Raw genomic sequence first — 19,488 nt, forward strand, 5'->3', positions numbered from 1 at the left:
GTTGTCAATGGTTGTCAACGGCAGCTATTTGGAGCTGAGTGCATCAGCCAATGATACACCAGAAAAACCGCCATACCAAGCGACATTCGATATAACAATTGCAGAAGCACTGAAACATGACACTATATATTTCCTTTCTAACGTTTAAAACGATGCAACACAATACATATATATGCAACTACTTAGTTGAAGACCATATATATATGATTTTCATCGATGTATATTTCCCCCAATAACAAAAGACACCGAAACTTTGTGAATTAATCTACACAGACAATAATTAAGCTTTCTCAAAGTCATTGCCAGGTTGCTGCTGCTGCATAGCCATGCCCAGGCCTTCATTTCGGTGCTTCTCCCATCCACCAGTATCAGCCCTTGTGTGAGCCCAGTAATAAAGGATTGATCCTGCCAGCGACAACAATGTTAAAGCAGCCCCAGCAGCAAACACGCCTTTGCGTAGAGTAGCACAAGACAAGTCACCTCCACCAAAGATTTTTCGGTATTTGGTGTGGTATGCATTCCTTGCTGAGCCGGCCAATAAGCATGCCTCGGCCCCCAAAAAGCTAACCCTGATATCATTCCAATTTTTGTTAGTGAGAATCTATACAAAAATATCACCAAACATGTAAAACACAATCTAACATTTCACTCACTCTCCACCAAAGAAGGAAGTGCAAATAGAAGAACCAACATGCACAGATCAAACTGAATCAACCAATCACAGTCACCCATCTCATGGACCTAGAACAAAAACCTTCTGTTGTGGAGTATGTTCGTCAACTAAGGAGCAAAACTTCCGATGTTAAGTGATAGTGAATCCCTAAATACTAATACATTCAATCTTGTCATGTCCAAAAAAGTTTACCCCAAATTACAAATTACTGTAGAATTTATTTTTGTCGACCTCGTCGTTAAAATACACATCTAATACTTTGTAATACACGCCATTATCACATCAATTGAATGCCTGTAAAATGGTCATATTACATTTTAGTAGTGGACCAGTTACCACCCAAACCAATCAAAGCTTTACAAAACAGTATCAATCTCCAAAAGTCTGAATTAACCAAAAGAGACTGCCTAACCCTATACAAAAATGAGCACAACACATAGTAAATCCCTAAAACTCCCCTCCAATTATGATTAATGAAGAAAAATGAAGTGTCCTGGAAATACTTAGTCACAACACCAAAGCGAAGCTAAAAGGTGAACTGTATCCCACTGGCTATCATAACTGTCCCCTCTTGACTCTTTAAAGATTCTACTGTTTCTTTCATTCCAAATCACCTCAAAGAATGCCTATAACTTAAACCTATAGACACAGATTAAGGATGACATGAAACCATGTTTTCGAAAAGACTTGTATGAATTTTTCTAATAAAACACAGAAAAAAGAACAAACTCTCATATTATAAGAGGCACAGCACTTTCACTAATCCGAGGTCATCCATCATAAAGCAATAGGCAATGTAAGCAAAGATTCCATAATTGAACTGTTATCGATAACATTGATGGTTCATATGACAGAAGTCACAGAAAAATGATGAGCAGTTGTTTTAAAGAGGTATAAGAATTGCATAAGAGTTTTGTAGAAAAGCACTTTTCAGTAACAACGTCGTCTGTGAAAGCATTTCAAGGAGCTCCTTCAGATAGCTCTTTCAATTAACGAAAATATTTTCATCTATTTCAATTAAACATTTAAAAATAGATACCATATCACTATCAATTATAGCTGAAATTTTTTCAACTATTTGTGTAATGAAAGTCAAAACGATAAGAACATGTCAATCCACCAAACCCCTCTGAAGTCCAACTATTAGCAAATCATTTACTCTAATACAAGTAAGTATACTACCGATAACAAATATAATAGTAACAAAAACGAAAAAAAAAATGGAGCGAGGGATAAAATAGTAAATTTTACCAAGAAACGATGAAGAAGAAAACGGCCCAAGTAGTGGAAGAGGTGCCAGTGACAAGCCCTTTACCGAAGCAAAGACACCTAGTAACGCCGTTAACCACCGCTTGACTTATAAGCAGCAGCCCAAACGCCGATAATCCGTAAACCGTCGACGCGTCCGTACTGTACACGCAGTACGTCATCTCATCGTACTGATCCGGCACCACCTTAGCCTTCAAACACAAAAACACCCAAAATATCAGCGACCCAGAGAAAGACAAAAATAATTTTCCAAAAAAATATGTGTATATATAAAATAGAGTGAGTAAAGAGTACAGTGCTACGGCGTCGTTCAGCTCCGACAGCGAAAACGAAGGCGATGAGGTGGAGGGCCGTCACGACGGCTACAATGGAGACTGACATTGCCATTTTCCTGTGTTGTGCTGATTTTTTTCTCTCTCACAGTGAACCGTTTCTCTCTCCTTTTTTTTAGTAAATATATAAAATAGTTGAAAGATATTTTTATAAAGAGAAAATATTATTATGATTTATGCAATAAATCTCTGCTTTTGAGGAAGAGTAGTTTTTTTTTTCCTCCCCCCAGCTTGCTTTTAGACTCTTTGTAAGGCTGCTTTTTTTGGATTCTGCTTTGGGTGCCAATTTGTTTCACCCTCAGCGGGATAAGTGAGTCATCATTACTTGCGAGGAGTTTCGATATAGTGCATCCGGGACCACGATAGATCTAGCTAGGTGAGTGAATGGCGTATTTGCAACTGTCCTGTGTTCTTTAAAATTAAATAATTGTAATGACGGTTGCCGAATCCCAAGTATTATTAGTTGGAGAATGGAGGTGTAAGTTTTGTGCGGTGGCGTTGGGAGCAGATAAGTATTTCTAGTCAGAGTGGCGGGACCATTATACCGACTGCGATTGGCAAACGTGTCCGCCGAAATAGCTGGAGCCCGGTTGGCTTGTCGGAAAGAGCCCATGTTTCCCGGTCTCGTTACCGGCTATAGCCTGTCAATCGCAACCATTGGGCTCTCGCCAAGTCCCACTCGAATAGAAATGTCAAGTTGATGGTGTGGGCCTCATCCTACGTTCATTTTCTCAGAGACTCAACTTTTAAGACCCGTTATGAATTGTAATTCCTAAAATACCCCTACTAAGCATATATTAAAATCAACACTATCGCCATAAAATTTTACTCTAAAAAGATTTTTTTTAATAAAATGCATAAAAATCATACATTCTTAAATTATTTTCTTTTTATTATATAGTTTCTATTTTCAAAATCATAAACTCTTAGTTGTTTCTCAAAAAAAAAAAAATTCTAATTAAAACTTAAAATATAATATAAATTTTAAAATAGGATAAATGAAAAAAAATTAAAAGAAAATTTTATTTACGCATTTAATCGAATTTCAATTTTAAAAATAAATGAATTAATTTATCTTACGTTATTTAAGTAATTTGAATTGAAAAAGAGTTTTAAAGAGAAATGGTGGAAAGACCTACTCATTCTCTAAACGCAACTAATGAAGCGAGCGATCCAAATTCCCAAACTTCTTTTACATTATTTCTGAAAAAAAAAACACCATAGAGTTTGTTTAGCATATTACGGAAATTTTTGGCGCTTTTTCTTTTTAATAATACAATTAATATTTTACTCTCATTTGCTGGGATTCGAACTCACTCTCTCTCTCATGAATAAATTGTTACAATGGGATTTGACACGTTGGCACCATTTGACATTTGCAAAATGATAATGGACATAAAGACGTGTGTATGTGGTTTAAAATAAACAATATCTTCTTGATGATTAAATTCCAATTAGCGTCTATTTATTTAGATATTCTCAAACATATGTTTCTCAAAAGTAATCAACGCATCAACTTTATAGCCCGTTTGGGAGTGTGGTGAGGTAGCTGGGCTGCTAAAGTCTAGCTACTAAGGTGTTTGTTAACATTTGTAGCTGGGCTTTGGTAGCTTAATAAATTTTTTTCTCAACTTCTATTCTATAGTTATAACTTTTACTCTACAGCAGCTGCAGCTTAAAAGGTACAACATCTCACTCCCAAACACACCCTTAATCTTACTCGTAAGAATGGCATTTGCAAGCAAACACTAAACCTGTTTAGGGTATTATAAGGTAGAAGAGTAATGATAATCATATTAAATTTTTATCCTAAACAATGTGATATATAATGTATCATTCATTAAGTAGTTGACAACTTTTAATAAGGTTTAATTAAATTAATTATATTATCTCACCATCTAATAGATGAATGCCAAAATTATTTGGGATTCAATTTTAAAATAAAATTTTGATACATGTACAAAACCATGATGGATTATGTGCCCAAAGCGGATAACATTTACTTGGATGTGGAACCCAGGCTATTACAATTGGTATCTAAGTTGACTCGTGACTTGATGTGTGGATGGATATGTTTACGATATGATTTCGTTTTGTTTTGTTTCTAATTACTTTTACGAGAATTAATATGAGGTCCTCAAAGGAGAAAATATGTAATATCTCACATCTCTAACAATTGATTTTTAAGACTAATTTATAAGTTTTGGATTTTCTTTTTCTTAACTAAGTAGATGCATTTTAAGTTATAAAGTCAATAGCAAAACTTATTTGTCCAAAGTGAACAATATCTACTTGATTATTAAGCTGAAGATACTATAATTCTATCGCACTACAAATCAAATTGATATATGGACATTTAAACTTCAGTACTTATCAACTAACGTATGCATGCACATTTAAGGAAATATGAAACGACTTTTCATCTTCTTCAACCGATACGAACGAGGATAAACTTAGCCACAACCTTTGATTAGATAAGTTTTCCTTATTTTCTATAATATTAGTTTTGAAAACTTTGAAAATTTCTTTCAAAGGTAGCTGAAGAGTAAATAAATTGAGAAGTTATAAATGTTGAACTCTGTAATATTTTGAGAATATATATGTGTGTGTATTGACAATTTAACTATGGAAGTCATTTTTAACTTTGAATTCGTAATGATTCAATTTCACTTTTTGGATTTTTAAATTATACAGTATACATTGAAATAAAAAAGCAAAACGCTCCTCTTGTTTTATTCAACTCCTTTCTCTCTCACAAACCACAAATAAAAATTTAAACCTTGGTACATTTCAGTTTCATCAAACTAAAATCTTATAGATTGTTCTTATAAATGAATTGAGGCCCTTGTAACACACATCATAAATTTGATAAGCATTCCCAACTCCCCACAAATTTTATTACTGTTACCTTATATTTTCACAACCGTTAAATTTTTGTCCTTAAAATCAAACGCTTGTTATTTACTTATGTTTGGTACCTTATTTATGTAGGGTAACAAAATCCATAAATTTAGCATGATTAAATATCAAGCATATTCTATTTTAAGATTCTTCTCTTCTTGTCTTGATAAGTTTAAGTATGATATAACCTTATCCTGTTCATAAAATAATACCTTATTGATAAACAATTTAGGTAACTATAAACATATATTTTTATCCTAGCTGGATGCTATCACTTGATCAAAATGAGGTTACATAAATCAAATGTCTTATGTGTGACATCACATACATTATTTAAAACTTTTATATTTTATTGCATTTGACGAGTCAATAAATGATGCCTGTATTAGCTGAAGCAACTCCATTCCTTAAATATATGAATTTTGTCGTCAAAAATATAAATTTACTTGTATAAAGATGTAAAATGGAACCATGTCGTCGGCAATGACAAGTGATATTTTTTCTATATTAAAAAAAAAATCTAGAAAATTCATTTAGATAACCAATCGAAATTATTCAATTGGTAGCTAGAGAGTTGTACCTACTAAATTATTTCATCCAGTCATTTGAATTTTTTTTTCCTTTTTCCAAAATGAAAGTTTTAGACTTATAACCTTTTAAAGATTGAATAATTAAACTGCTTACAACCAATCCGAACTTTTGTTTGTATTGTTTGTTTTAGGATCGTGGGCATCATTATTCTTATCCAAACAGTCTAAATAAGGCTGCCAATCCTTTTGCATACCTCAACATAAGACAAATTTTGATGACAATAATCCACCAAACAAATTATGCATCTTGTTTTATTAATTTAGACACGTGGAGTAAATAACTAATGAAAAAAAAAAATACTTGATATATATCCGATCCTGCAGTATTTTAATTTTTAAGCTTAGCTTTCACTTATAAGCTAATGTTTTATTTCTTTCGAGAGATGCCCAATTAAGTAAATTCCTCAATATATATATGTATATATAGTAATATCAATTGTACAACAAATATAATTAACAAAACTAATCAAAATAGCCACTGATAAAAAGATTAAACGCAAAAATATTCTAAAATAGAAAAAGAATCAATCAGTTATTTCAAACAAAACCTCATTATCCATTAAATCTAACACGTCGGAATATAATCATCAAGTTTTGACTTAACCTACGATAACGTTAACAAATAAATAACAAAAAAAGAAAACAAATTAACAAATCCCATAATAACATGTGCATAAACGCGGCGACTAGACTCCTCAATCACCCTCTTTCATCTCCTATAAATAAAATCTTAATCTTACCAATATATGAACTCATCACTTCTTCTACTTTGCAACAAAATCCAATACCAAAAGCCACATTAAAGAAGAAGATCAAACTGTAATCTCCAGAGATGCTTTCATTGTTTATATAAAGAAAGTGACATTTATTATAAGGCTCAATTCACCTCTTCAAAGCTTCTGAGATCTCTCTTAACGCCCTTTTTGAAGCTTGTAAATATATAAATAATCCAAGTTTGTGTTTCAATGGGTTCTTCTGATCTCTCAATGATCCTTCCTAGGGTTCTCATCGTCTCTCGACGTACCGTTCGCAAGAACAAGTTTGTCGATTTCGTGGGTTCGTTTCTCTATCTCTGATCTCGATTTTGTTCCCATTATTTCTTGTTCTTTTAATATGTATATCATTGTCTATTGTATATATCATTGTATGTACGTCAGTTCCTAATTGTTTCTTGTGATAGAATTCTATTAAAGGTTCATGTACATTTTAATTTATTGAATAACATTCATAGTTTTCTCTTTGCAACATATGAGAGCATGTGCCTTTAGTATACATGTAAATGTAATTCTTTTATCATCTAGATGATCTATTGTGATGCTTGTTACTGTTATAGATTTGTTAAATGATTCAAAGCAATTTTCTTGGGTTCTAATAACAAAGAGAACTTTTCATTGAATGATCAAGCAGGAGAATATCATTTAGATCTCATTGTAAGCTATGGAGCAGTGCCTGTGATAGTCCCGAGAGTCACTGGCGTTCACATGCTACTAGAAAGCTTTGAGCCCATTCATGGGGTTCTTCTTTGCGAAGGGGAAGATATAGACCCATCCTTATATGATGCTGAACTATCCGGCTTTGCACCAGAAGAACTCGAAGAGATTAGAGCGCTGCATGCCAGTGACACTGCCATTGATAAAGAAAAAGACACTATTGAGTTAAGATTAGCAAAGCTTTGCTTGGAAAGAAACATTCCATACTTGGGAATTTGTAGAGGGTCACAAGTCCTTAATGTTGCTTGTGGTGGCACGCTTTATCAAGACATCGAGAAAGAGATGTCAAAAAACTGTTCATTAGGTCAAAGAGTTGTTCATATGAACTATGAAAATTATGATGGGCATAGGCACTTGGTTAAGGTTGTAGAGGATACCCCATTGCACCAATGGTTTAGGGATTCATTGGAGGAGAATAAAATGGAAATCATGGTGAATAGTTATCACCATCAAGGAGTGAAGAAGTTGGCTCAAAGATTTGTGCCAATGGCTTTTGCTTCTGATGGTTTGATTGAAGGGTTTTATGATCCTGATGCTTATAATCCTCAAGAGGGTAAGTTTATCATGGGTCTTCAATTTCATCCAGAAAGAATGCGGAACCAGGATTCGGATAATTTTGATTATCCTGGATGCAAATCTGCATATCAGGTAACATTAATTATGCTAGTACAAGCAGTTGTTTTACTCTTTTTTCTTCTTCTTCTTCAGAATAGCATGATTTTGTGGGAACTGCCATTAGAAAAATGTTTGCGGGTTATTGTGCAGGAATTTGTGAAGGCCGTGATTGCTTATGAGAAGAAGCTTAGTTGCTCAGCAAGCATCCCAAAATCTGTCAAGCTTGACCAGGAAATAGAGAAGAAGAGAAAAGTAATTGTGAGAAGTTTCTCAATTGCTAGAAACATGTACAGTTCGGGAGGTGGAAAGGTTTCAGGTCAAGAATCTGAATTGCAAGTTGGAGCAGAGTTCCTAGAGGTTAGCTGAAGATTTAAATCTAATTATAACAATTCCATCTTAATGCAACTCGATAACTGCTGTATAATGAAAGCAGTGAAAACATTTGGAGCATCACAATTCTAACGGCAATGCAATATGGCCTACAGGCAAATACAGCGCTGAGTTTGCAGCAAGAGAACAGGCTGAAACAAATGGGGGCAACAGTGAGGAATGCTTCGACATATATTGAAAGACTAAAGATGAATGAGGAGAGGGAGAGAGTTGCAAGGAATTTAATTGGGAAGATGTCTGTAGGACAGCTCTCTGATCTCATATCTTTCTACCACATGATGGGTCAGATCTGTTCTGAAGCATTGGAAAAAAGGCTTCATGATCTAGTTGTGAGTGAAGACATCAGCCACTGACTTGTTCATTCCCTGTACTGTCTTGGTGGTCATTTGTTGTGGATGAACTGTGATTTTTATGTGGATGTTTTTGTTCAGGTTCTATTTCTTTTACTCTTCTTTTATATATAACTTGGGGGCGATGATTATATGTATGTAACCGTTTCCCCTTCAATAAACAAACAAAGGAAAAAACATTAGAGGCACTTTTGGCCATACTACTGGTATTCCTGTACTGAACATAATCTTGATCTTGGGTTAAATCCAGACTAATTAGCTATTCATGAAACATCTCATTTCTCTGCAGTTACATGCAAAAATGCACTTTGCAGCTACAGCCTAGACCATAAAAACATAGAATTCCAATTATCAACACCAAAAGCTACTGCAGTACCTTGCAATCATAAGATGATATATAAATATGCCGAAATTCAAATAGCTAAAAAATAGACTAGTTCACAACTACTGCTACTGCAGTAACTTGCAATCATAAGATGATATATACATATGCCGAAATTCAAATAGCTAGAAACTAGACTAGCTCACAACTACTTTGGGGAAGTTAATTCCTAATAGCAGCAGAAAATACAAGCGTTTTAAACATACCAACTCCAGCAAACTCAATTAACCAAAACAAAACTGAAAGCAAAAAAAAGAGCAATTTTAACTAACCTAATCATTATCATTTATATTTTAACACACTGATCTTCACATGGAGTTAACAAACATAAGAGTTAGTGCCTAGTACATATGTCTGGGGTTGCTCAAACTTGATACTTATACAACCTACCTATCAAAATCCCCTCCAAGATGTAAATGAATTATTAAATCCTAAACTCAGGACAGAAAAAAGAGCCTGGTTTTCTTTTAACATGGAATACTTTTGAGATAAATAAAGGAAAGAACAAAATGAAACTTGCTTAACACTGATTCAAGCCTAGACCACATCTGCACCTCGGTTTAGCTCAGCACTTTCAGCAGCTTTCATTAAACTATTCACTTGAGCCTTTGCAGTTGTTCCCGTTCCGTTTGAAGAGACTGCCACTATTTTGTGCATTTCTTTTTTCAACTTTCGATATAAATTGCTTATGACTTACAGGATACAGAACAACTTTAACTCATAGTTTTTGTATTCCATCCACAACTGAGCAGTATTTGCTTTCAAGAATTGGAGCATTACCGTTACACTCATATCCTCGCATCACCTACGGCAGAAAAACAAGAAATCTGGGTGATTGACCTGAAGCAATCTCAACCAATTATCAGCTGCCTGCAGTAGGGAGCTTGCCAATTGGCGCTCACATCCCCCAGTAGGGGTCCACAAAGATCCCTTGAATTTGTATGAAGCAAGACCGAAAACAGGTAGGGCCATCTTAGGAACACCATCAATCTCGCTGGGATAGGACACTTCAGGAGAAGGCGCACCTTGTGCACCTTCAAATATTCAAAAGGACGACAGGATAAGTCACACAAAAGCATATGAGATAACACAATTCAGTGGGTGGTAATATAAATCATACACTCGTACATATAACTCGTGATATTGAACACAGAAATAATTCAAAATTACACGGGACGAAAAAAAAAAGGCATCTGTGCCAAATAAATAGTGCTTAAATAATAAAAGTGGCTTCAATATTACCAAGAACCCACACAATTAATCGATCTATACATATGGACCACAAGAAACCATAGACATATAGAGAAATGACATTACTATCACCATCATGGTTTTAGGTATTACAAAATCAATACAAGCTATTTGACTTACCTCCCATAGGTGTATGAAGAGAATGATATGTCAAAAAGCAAGCATTGAGGTCTTTTAGTGTTGGGCCTGTTGGTATTCTGTAAATTGGATACCTACAAAATTTTCATTAGAACAGTGAATTCATACACACATAACAAGACCCATAGAGGTATATGTGATGGTAAATGATAATACCAGGCCACAGAAATCCAGCTAGATGGCAGTAGATCACAACTTCTTAGTGTCTTCAGCATAGGGAACCGGAAGGCAAGATCTGATAACTGAGCCAAAGGTGAATTAAAATTAGTCCAGAAAAAGACAAAAAAAGCAGTAAGGGCTAAAAGGGAGAAGACATATCCAGACATGGTGTTGATGTCTAATTTTTGTCAAAAGGACCAAACAAAGAAAGGAGAATAGTGCTAGCCTTGTCAGCTAAAGGTTCCCGACTGTACGGAACATCCCGCTCAAGATACTCGAATAGCAGGCGACCTTGCGAGTTTGTGGATTCACCTTCATCACTAGAAAAGCCTTCTTGAAGTGCAGTCTGCTGGTCTCTCAAAGAAAATCTATCCATTCTAAGAGTAATTTCATCTCTACAGTTTTTAAGCCCTCTATCAGCTTCACAATCACTGCTACCATCACTACTTGAGTCTCTAAAATCACTGTCACTGTCCTCACCTGGTTGCCTGTCACACAGAGTAATATTCATTTTTGTATGCCAAAACAAAATGAAATCATCTTCCTCTGAATACTGTATGACAATGAACTACCACCAACCAAAAAGTTCAAAAACAAAGGAATAAGCAAAAGAATTTGAGAAATATTAACCACTGAACAGTTGCCTTAGATTATAATCTGGACCAGACAGATAGGTCTTCATCTTAGCTGAGACCAACCTCTTTTAGCATATTTAAGCATGACTCGTTAACATTTAGACAATAGCTTATAACTCGGCCAACCTCTTATAGCATTTTTAAGCATGACTCATTGAGATTTAGACAATAGCTTATTTAAAACTCAGCCAACCACTTTTAGCATATTTGAGCATGACTCGTTAAGACCTAGACAATAGCTTATTTAAAACTCAGCCAACCTCTTATAGCATATTTAAGCACGACTCATTAAGATTTAGACAATAGCTTATTTAAACTCAACCAACCCTCCAGCATCAAATCCTCTACCCCCATTTCCTTCAAGGAGGTTGTCCACTGTTAGGGAAATTCCTTGGCCACAATACGGCTAATGCTTCATAATTCGACTGGTAAAACCATAATGGATCTGATCATTAAATTAATTCAGATTTGAAAGAACTTTATACAGCATGCACTCATTCTCTGAAGACAATGTCAAATCAAGCAATCAATTATAAACAGCCATATATCATCAATATAGTAAGGACAGAGTTCTCGACATGTTCAAAATAATCTACCCCAATCACCAACATCATTTTTCCCCTCGTTGCTGTTGTTCCTTGTCAACGTCATCTAATAAAAAGTGAATAGTTGATCCACATCCTTCTACTAAAATTATACAGGAGTGTTAGGGCAGTTTAATAATTCATATTCCAAACTCTATAATGGAATCTGTAATTATACAGACAAATTCTACAAAAGCTTCAATAAGTCCCTAGCAATAGAAGATCTCATTCATTTCCATCCATAAAAAGATCACATATTAGAATCGTTATCGACTTTACACCACCTCATCTGAAACCAGATAAAGATGGCACACTCTCAATAAAAATATAATAATATAAAGCAACTGCTAGCTTACTAAAACTGAGATTCTAAAGACAAACAAAATTAGATTGTCATACAAATATTGCGATGAAACCCAACAAAATCTGATGCCATTCACATAGTCTTTACCTTGATTTCTGGGATAATTTACTAGAGTCGCCATATATTTGAATACCGGACAGATATGGAACATAATACTGAACAACACAATCAGTGTTGTTTAGAATCAGAGGAACTCCTGCACCATAGGCACTCCACTCCTTGAACGACTCCCATAAATCACCAAGCACAAAATATGGCTTATACTCCACATCGAATGTCTTCCAGCTCCTCATTGTAGTCTGCCCAAATTCAAAAATTTGTATTTTTTAATTTAGAAAACAAAGTAAAATTTTCGAATTAAAAGAAAGCTGCATCATTTATCATAACAAACTATAAAATTACAGGAAAACGTAACAGAGTAAAAGTTAAAAGAAATATTTCAATAACAAACAAAAGTACAATCAATTCATTACTTCATTTTCTCTTCTTATCTAAAACAAAATTCAAAACCAGCAATTCAGCATGAAAAATCGAAAAATTAAAAAAAAAAATTACAATATAAAATAATCATTTAAAAAGATTTATTTTTACCAAAAGACCAAAGTAAAATTTCCCAATAAACAGAAACTTACTTTTTATCATAACAAACTATAAATGAAAGAAATATTCAAAAATACTGAAAGAAAGTTGTAACGGACTGAAAATTAAACAATGTATTTTGATTACAAAATTAAAAATTAAATTCGATCGATTACTTCATTCTTCTTAATAAATCCATTAATGCAACTGAAGGAAGAGCCAAAAAAAAAAAAAATCAGCATCAAACCTTGGATAGATATTGCGCCGGCACCGACGGCGTGATCGACTCCAAAAACCGTTCTAAATTACTCAACTGTGGGACCGCCAGTTCAAAAGCAGGCCGGGCCACCGGTTTGGGAGTGTCATCAGAACCGGTCCGGTCCTCCGGTTCTCTAACCGCCGCAAGCGAATGTTTTTCAGACGATTGGCTCGGCGTCACGTCGCTCTTAGCTCTCTGCAAATAATGTTGCGTTCGTCGCGCTTTCGGCGGATTGTAAAACCGATCCTCGCCGCGACCACGCGTCAACTGCAATCCGGCACCAGACATTTTAGGGAATTGACGAGAATTTGATGAGAAATATGTGAGAATTTGGTAGAAAGAGAATTAGATCAGAAGAAATAGAGAAGAGTTCGGTCAAATAAAACCCTAGCGATTAAAATGGGGAAGGCGAAGGGCAAAATGGTAAAAACGGTTAAGATATAGGAAAGCAAGAAGGGAGATTCAAAAACCAGACTCTGACTGAATAAATGGATGGGCAGAGGAAGAAGAAAACAATTATTACTATTTTTTTAATTTTATAATTATTTTATATGTGTTTGTTGTGGCGCTAACATCTGGGCCCCTAACTTTCATAAAACCACAGATAAGTTACGAATTTATATTTCAATTTTACGAGTCCATATTGTGCTGCATGTTCTATCGTTGATCTCTGCAATAAATTTATATTAAAAAAATAAAATTTTGAGTTTTGATGGGTTATTTGTGATAAAAATAAAAATTAATTTAAATTTAAACCGTCCTCGATCTTTAAAAATAAAAAAATATATTTCTAATAACAAAATATCAATTTTAGGAACTCAGATAATATAATGCTGGCTTCAGTAGTAGTTTATCATAAAAAAAAGGACCTATTTGTTATTGTATCATATTTGTGTTACGTTTTGAATTTCCAAAATAGGTAAAAAGCAGATTTGACAAAATCAGGCTGTGATTGGTGGAAAATGGGAAATAAGGATTAGTTATTGGGGCTGAGGACAGACGTGACGCCATCTGTCGAGCGAATTCATGGACACGTGTATGGTGGGATTTTCGATGTGGCGTTAGCTGTCTTTTCCTTATCCCATTCGATTGTATCGAGGGATTTGAAGGGTTTTTCCTGGCGACGCGCCTTTTTTGAATGTGTGAAAACGCGCCAACGATTCGCGGAAATCGTGGGGTCACATTTCCACGTTGGAGGCTTGCCTATCTTGCGTCGTTTTAACTAGTTTCCCTTCAATCTTAATTATATTTATTTTGGAATGTTTTTAATTGATTTTACTTTGATTTCGATGTAGATGTTTTTATGAATACTCCAACCTAATAAAATCCTTGTCCGGTGCGATGTGGATTTTGAAATTTCACACGGTCATGAAATGTTTTTATAATATTTTGAAATCTTAAATTCACATTTAAAAAATTAAAGACACCCGTATAAAAAAAAATAATTACTCTAATCTAAAAAATAATTACTTAGTTATAGCCTTACACATTAATATTAGTTAAATTGAAGTTCATATAGAAATCTAAAAGTCAAATAAAATAATAAATAATAAATAAACTCTCACACTTTTTGAGAGATTCAAAATTATGACTTCGAGAATGAACCAATGACATATTAGCCAACTCAACTCAATAATTATTAGAAAAAAAAAAACATGAGTTAAGCGAAAACATAAATCAAGTTGAAACAACACAAATAAACTAGAATAACTTCATCGAATCATGTCGAAATAAAAAGCCGAGTTTCATTGTCTCGAATTGAAAAATTCAGATGCTATCATTTCATTGGTTGAGTTGATTTTCACATCTTAACTTTATCCGTAAGGTGGATACTTTAAGTCTTCCCATAATATGTGAGCAAAAAATTTTAAAAAAATAATTGAATAATTAGGATCAAGATGTTACATCAATTCTAAACTAAACCTAATAAAATGTTGTAAAAAAAATAAACGAATAATAACCATGTATATCTAATGTACATATATAGTTCCAATTTAAAACTATACTGATCTTGAGGCTTTAATTGGGTTAAAAAAGAAAAAGGAAAAAGAAAAAATTGTGTTACAACAAGATTTACTTCTAGACTGAATGTAATTATAGTATAGTACCATAATTACACTGTAATCGGACGCCATGAATTATGGTTCAACCGTCAACACTCTTAACCACTCGGGCAGTAGCCCGAGTGGCCAGGGCTGCTGCCCTCCAACTTGGAGGGCAGCAGTTCGAACCCCCACAAAAGCATTGTGGGGGTATTTTCTTCTTCAATTAATTTGAGTGAAGGTAGTCTTCTCCATTACCCATGAGTGAGGAGTAGACATCCCTCGAATATTTGTGAGGGTTAAAATCTGGGCAGAGCTCTATTAGTATTGATGTCAGTTGGTCCCAGTAATAGTCTGATTTGTAAATATCAGTAATAGTCTCATGTATATGAGTTGTAATCTGAGCAATAGTCTCATGTAATCAAAAAAAAAAAAAAACCGTCAACACTCTTGAAGTATGAACGTACAACTTTCACCAGCTCATCAATTTTATGGCCACTAATGGGGTTTGGGGATAGAAATGGACGGTCAAAAGAGCTGAGCAGTGACAGATAGATCCACAGCAATCTCAATCTGATGGGACCCTTAGTTGCATGGTGACCTTTATCATTTCTCTGTATTTAATATTTTTGCCTTTTTGAAAGGCCCTTCTTCACACATGCATGGGCCATATTAATTATCTATGTCTTTGTGCTACAACCACAAAGAAGAAATTTCACGGTCATCTAAATTTAAACCTCCGACCACTCATTTGAAAAAGAAAATCAAATCAATCTTTAAATTACAAAAACACAAAATAATTTTTTTTAAAAAAAACATTAAAAAAGAAATCGACGAGGACCGGTTATTTCTGATTAAAAATAAGGAGGTGCGAGTAAAAGTGTGTCATAAAATAAATAATAATTAAATGTAGGTGAAAATTTTTAAATGGATCGAGCTTAATAATAACTCAACATGTTCGTGAGACTCAATAATTATTATTATTTGAAAAGTATGTCGTAAATTTCTCTTTCAATTATAATAGCCAATTATTGACTCAAGAGAGTAACCAAATGTTTATGGTCTGTGATTTTATATTGTGTGTGCCTAGCACGCAAATAAGTTGTTTATTGGTATCCGCGCATCCCCGGCACCACGATGGTTAGGAATACCAGTTACAATTAGACATTTGATTTTTATCATATCTTATAACACAAATCTTATTTAATTATTCCGTCGTCTCACTTCCAAGTTACCAAAAAATGGGCAAGATAACGTGACGGTAGGTCACATGTCACATAATCAAATGAAACAGATAATCAGAGACATGTACAAATAAATAAATAAATGATCCAATAATAATAATGGAACGGTTGCCTGGTGATCAAGACTATTCATCACATGGAATGCAATTTCATGTACAATGTACAATTCATTTGACTAAATTTTTAAAAGAGTTGGAACTAAACATATTTATATTGAAGTTTTGGTTTGGAAGCGCCGTCCATGGAAGGCAATTGAAACTGAGAACAGCAAAAGGTTTTGTTCATTTACATTCATTATGGCAAAGAATGTGAGGTGCGGTGAGGCGCCAAAACCAAGCAAAAGATGCGAGAGGGTTGGAGATTGAAAATGACGCCTGGATTTTGGGTTTGGGACTCAAAGATAAGTGGGACTCAAATATAATGAGTTTTTTTTTAAAAAAAAAACAAAGGATCGTTTTAATTCAAATTTAAATAATTATAAATAAAAATTTTGACTCTTTATCTATAAAAATAAGAACCAATGGTATAAAAAATTTAGATCGATGCCACACTCAAAAAATAAGAGAAAATTGTGAGTAATAAGTGTATAAATAACACCATAAGATAATATCTTGATAAGTTCTAAAAATTTTTTAAAGAACTAAAAAGAGAAAAACTCTCATTGTTATGAAAAACTCCGATAGGAAATTTCCAATAGATTTACATGGATTTATATAGTTGAATTTTATTAATGGAATAATATTTTCTTTACTGCTAACTACAACATAAAATAAAAAAAGAAATAAAATATCTTATTGATCCTAAATTAAAAAAATATTAAAAATAAAAGGAAAATAAAAGATTTTATTTTCAAAAATAGATTAGGAAATAAAGATTATACCAGATTTTCTTACTTATTTGATAACGCCTTATTTATTCTTCATGCAAGTCACTCCAAATCAAATGAGATTTAAAATGTTGAATAACATTGACTATCTCAAATATTCAATTCAGGCACATTAATTTCTTGAAAAATGCATGAATTTGAGATGTGGTCAATTAATCCATTCAATCCATTCTTCATTTTCTTGGTTCTTTCTTTTGTCATTACACTTCCATGGATGCTTAATGGATGTCGTGAAGCATTAGCAACCTGTTGGCTGGTTCTCATCATTAGCAAGCTTTCAATGAGCTGACTTTATGTGAATCTACATTGTCCATTTCATTAAAAACTGCTGTCCCACAAATTGAAGGAGAAATTTTTTTAACTCTCCCTGCCGGCTCCAATCTTCCGTCAGAAAGCATGTACGCGGGATTAAATTTCTCTTTGTTATTGGAGGAATCGTTGATGCATTGTAATGCATTTGGAACAATGTCATGTGTGCTTCCAATCGAAGCACAGCTGCAAATGATGATAATAATCAAATAAAATTTTTCAGAAAGAATAGAAGCGTAAACTTAGTTAAAATTTATACATTTATATAAACTAGTATAATTTGCATCAAGGAACAAGTAAACCTCAAGGAAATGGCTTAAACCTATAAAACTTAATAACGCATTTTAATAGTGGAAGGCACAGAGAAAATCTTTACCCTCGATCATTAAGAGTTAAAGACTGCAGTACTGGACCTAGAAAGTTAAGATGAAGGGCCATACATCTCTGACAAAGAAACATCGAAAAGTCAAAACTCTGAAATTCACCCCAAGTAAAACCGACTGAAAAGGGGAAATTTTCCCATTTAACCACTTTCCAACTTTTAATATTAAAAGAGACATCATTTCTTTTTTTTTTTACAATAGCAATCACTTATAAACTTTTGGAACTGAACTACCCATAAATTCTTAAAATAAAACACATAAATATTTCGCCCAATATTATCCAACTCTCAAGCAACAGCCAAACATCTACACACACCACCAAAACACTCCTCATTTCACCTCTCCCACATTATTCAACTATCACTCAACCTCTCTTTTATCTATCTAACACTCATCAAACTAATGTATTTATCCAAGTATTGAAGACAAAATCAAGCAACAAACTAAAGGATAATAAGAAGTTAAAGTTAGTATTTCTTCAATCTTTATCTCTTATTTTTTTATTGTGTTTATATAAAAAATTAGTTGTTCATTTTATTACAATGTGAGTATATTAAATGGTTAATATTGTTAACATATATGTTTCCATAATGTTGATTTTGACGATAACAAACAAGATTAAGAATGATTAATCTTTTAAGCTCAAATTATTTTTTATACTTTTTAAATAAATCATTATTTTCTCATTATAAAGGTTTCATATTTAATGGAAAAATAGTTTTATGAAATTGGTTGTTTTTCAAGTTTATGGGTTAATTGAAAGAATTTTGAAAACTTTGAAATCAACAAGTATTGCTTGAAATTTTAGAAAATGACTTATTTGAAAAGTTTCATATCATTTTGGGCCATATCATAATTTCAAAAAATTTTAGAAATAACAAGTATTATTTAGCGATTATGAAATTGGACCGATTTGTAAAATTTATAACTTTTTGGGCCCTAGTACAGTTATGGAAAGTTTTGAGGCTAAAATGTAATTTTAGAAAATAATTAACTGTAGCAGTCACTGTAGCAAGCGGCTAACCGGATCCTGACAAACGGTAATCCGATTGTTGGGCAGTAAGCTTCTGGAGCTTAAACGGCTAATCGGATTTCGCGGCATATCGGATGTTCATAAATTCAAAATTGTGGCTGTAACGGTAACATTAAGCGGCTAACCGGATGTCCATAAACGGTAAAACGATTATGACTAAAATGTGCATAACGGCTAGTTTTGGAGCTCAAACTATATAAACTCAAAACCAATTCATTTTTGGTAACCTAAGCAAGCATAAACAAGTGCACACAACTTATATTGAGCTTCAAATTCGAAAATAATCATAGATTAAATCTTCATTGAGCTATCATTTGTATATTCACTCTTAAAGAGAGTTTTATTGTTGTAGTTTTTATTTCTCATCAAATTGTGAGTGTACAAGTGTGAGAACCACTTGGGGTGAAGAGATTGGGGAGATGATCTCTTGATTGTACAGGTTCATTGACACCTTGGAAGTCAATTGCAAAAACTTGAAGCCTTGGGAGGCTTGAATAGTGAAATCCTCAAGCGGGTGAGCTTGGAGGCGTGAACGTAGGTGGGGATTGCCGAACCACGTAAAAATCCTTGTGTTTGTTTTTTCTTCCCTTACTCTTTTAATATTGTGCATGATTGAATTTATTGTTTTCA

At 33.7% G+C, this 19,488-nt stretch overlaps 3 protein-coding genes across 4 annotated transcripts; 1 reads left to right on the top strand and 2 right to left on the bottom strand.

Moving 5' to 3' along the window:
- Positions 1-105: 105 nt before the first annotated feature.
- On the bottom strand, positions 106-2,533 carry LOC102607499 (hypothetical protein). The gene is made up of 3 exons (XM_006468688.4): positions 2,237-2,533; positions 1,925-2,133; positions 106-569 (listed from the first exon to the last, which is right to left on the bottom strand). Exons 1-3 carry the CDS (start codon positions 2,327-2,329, stop codon positions 281-283), a joined length of 591 nt encoding a protein of 196 aa, XP_006468751.1. The 5' UTR covers positions 2,330-2,533; the 3' UTR covers positions 106-280.
- Positions 2,534-6,428: 3,895 nt separating this feature from the next.
- On the top strand, positions 6,429-8,810 carry LOC102607203 (putative glutamine amidotransferase GAT1_2.1). Its single transcript, XM_006468687.4, has 4 exons — positions 6,429-6,821; positions 7,173-7,903; positions 8,021-8,227; positions 8,356-8,810. Exons 1-4 carry the CDS (start codon positions 6,731-6,733, stop codon positions 8,611-8,613), a joined length of 1,287 nt encoding a protein of 428 aa, XP_006468750.1. The 5' UTR covers positions 6,429-6,730; the 3' UTR covers positions 8,614-8,810.
- A 432-nt stretch (positions 8,811-9,242) lies between these two features.
- Positions 9,243-13,596, bottom strand: LOC102606915 (uncharacterized). Of its 2 annotated transcripts, none has more exons than XM_006468686.4 (6): positions 12,950-13,583; positions 12,211-12,422; positions 10,767-11,028; positions 10,538-10,623; positions 10,364-10,455; positions 9,243-10,026 (listed from the first exon to the last, which is right to left on the bottom strand). In XM_006468686.4, exons 1-6 carry the CDS (start codon positions 13,247-13,249, stop codon positions 9,794-9,796), a joined length of 1,185 nt encoding a protein of 394 aa, XP_006468749.1. In that variant the 5' UTR covers positions 13,250-13,583; the 3' UTR covers positions 9,243-9,793. The 2 variants fall into 2 exon arrangements, 1 of the variants encoding a protein (XP_006468749.1); XR_003063933.2 differs by having other exon boundaries at positions 9,958-10,026; positions 10,364-10,440; positions 12,950-13,596.
- Positions 13,597-19,488: the final 5,892 nt, after the last annotated feature.

The sequence above is a fragment of the Citrus sinensis genome, chromosome 2 (assembly GCF_022201045.2).
Source record: "Citrus sinensis cultivar Valencia sweet orange chromosome 2, DVS_A1.0, whole genome shotgun sequence".
In the NCBI taxonomy this organism is placed as follows: Eukaryota; Viridiplantae; Streptophyta; class Magnoliopsida; order Sapindales; family Rutaceae; genus Citrus; species Citrus sinensis.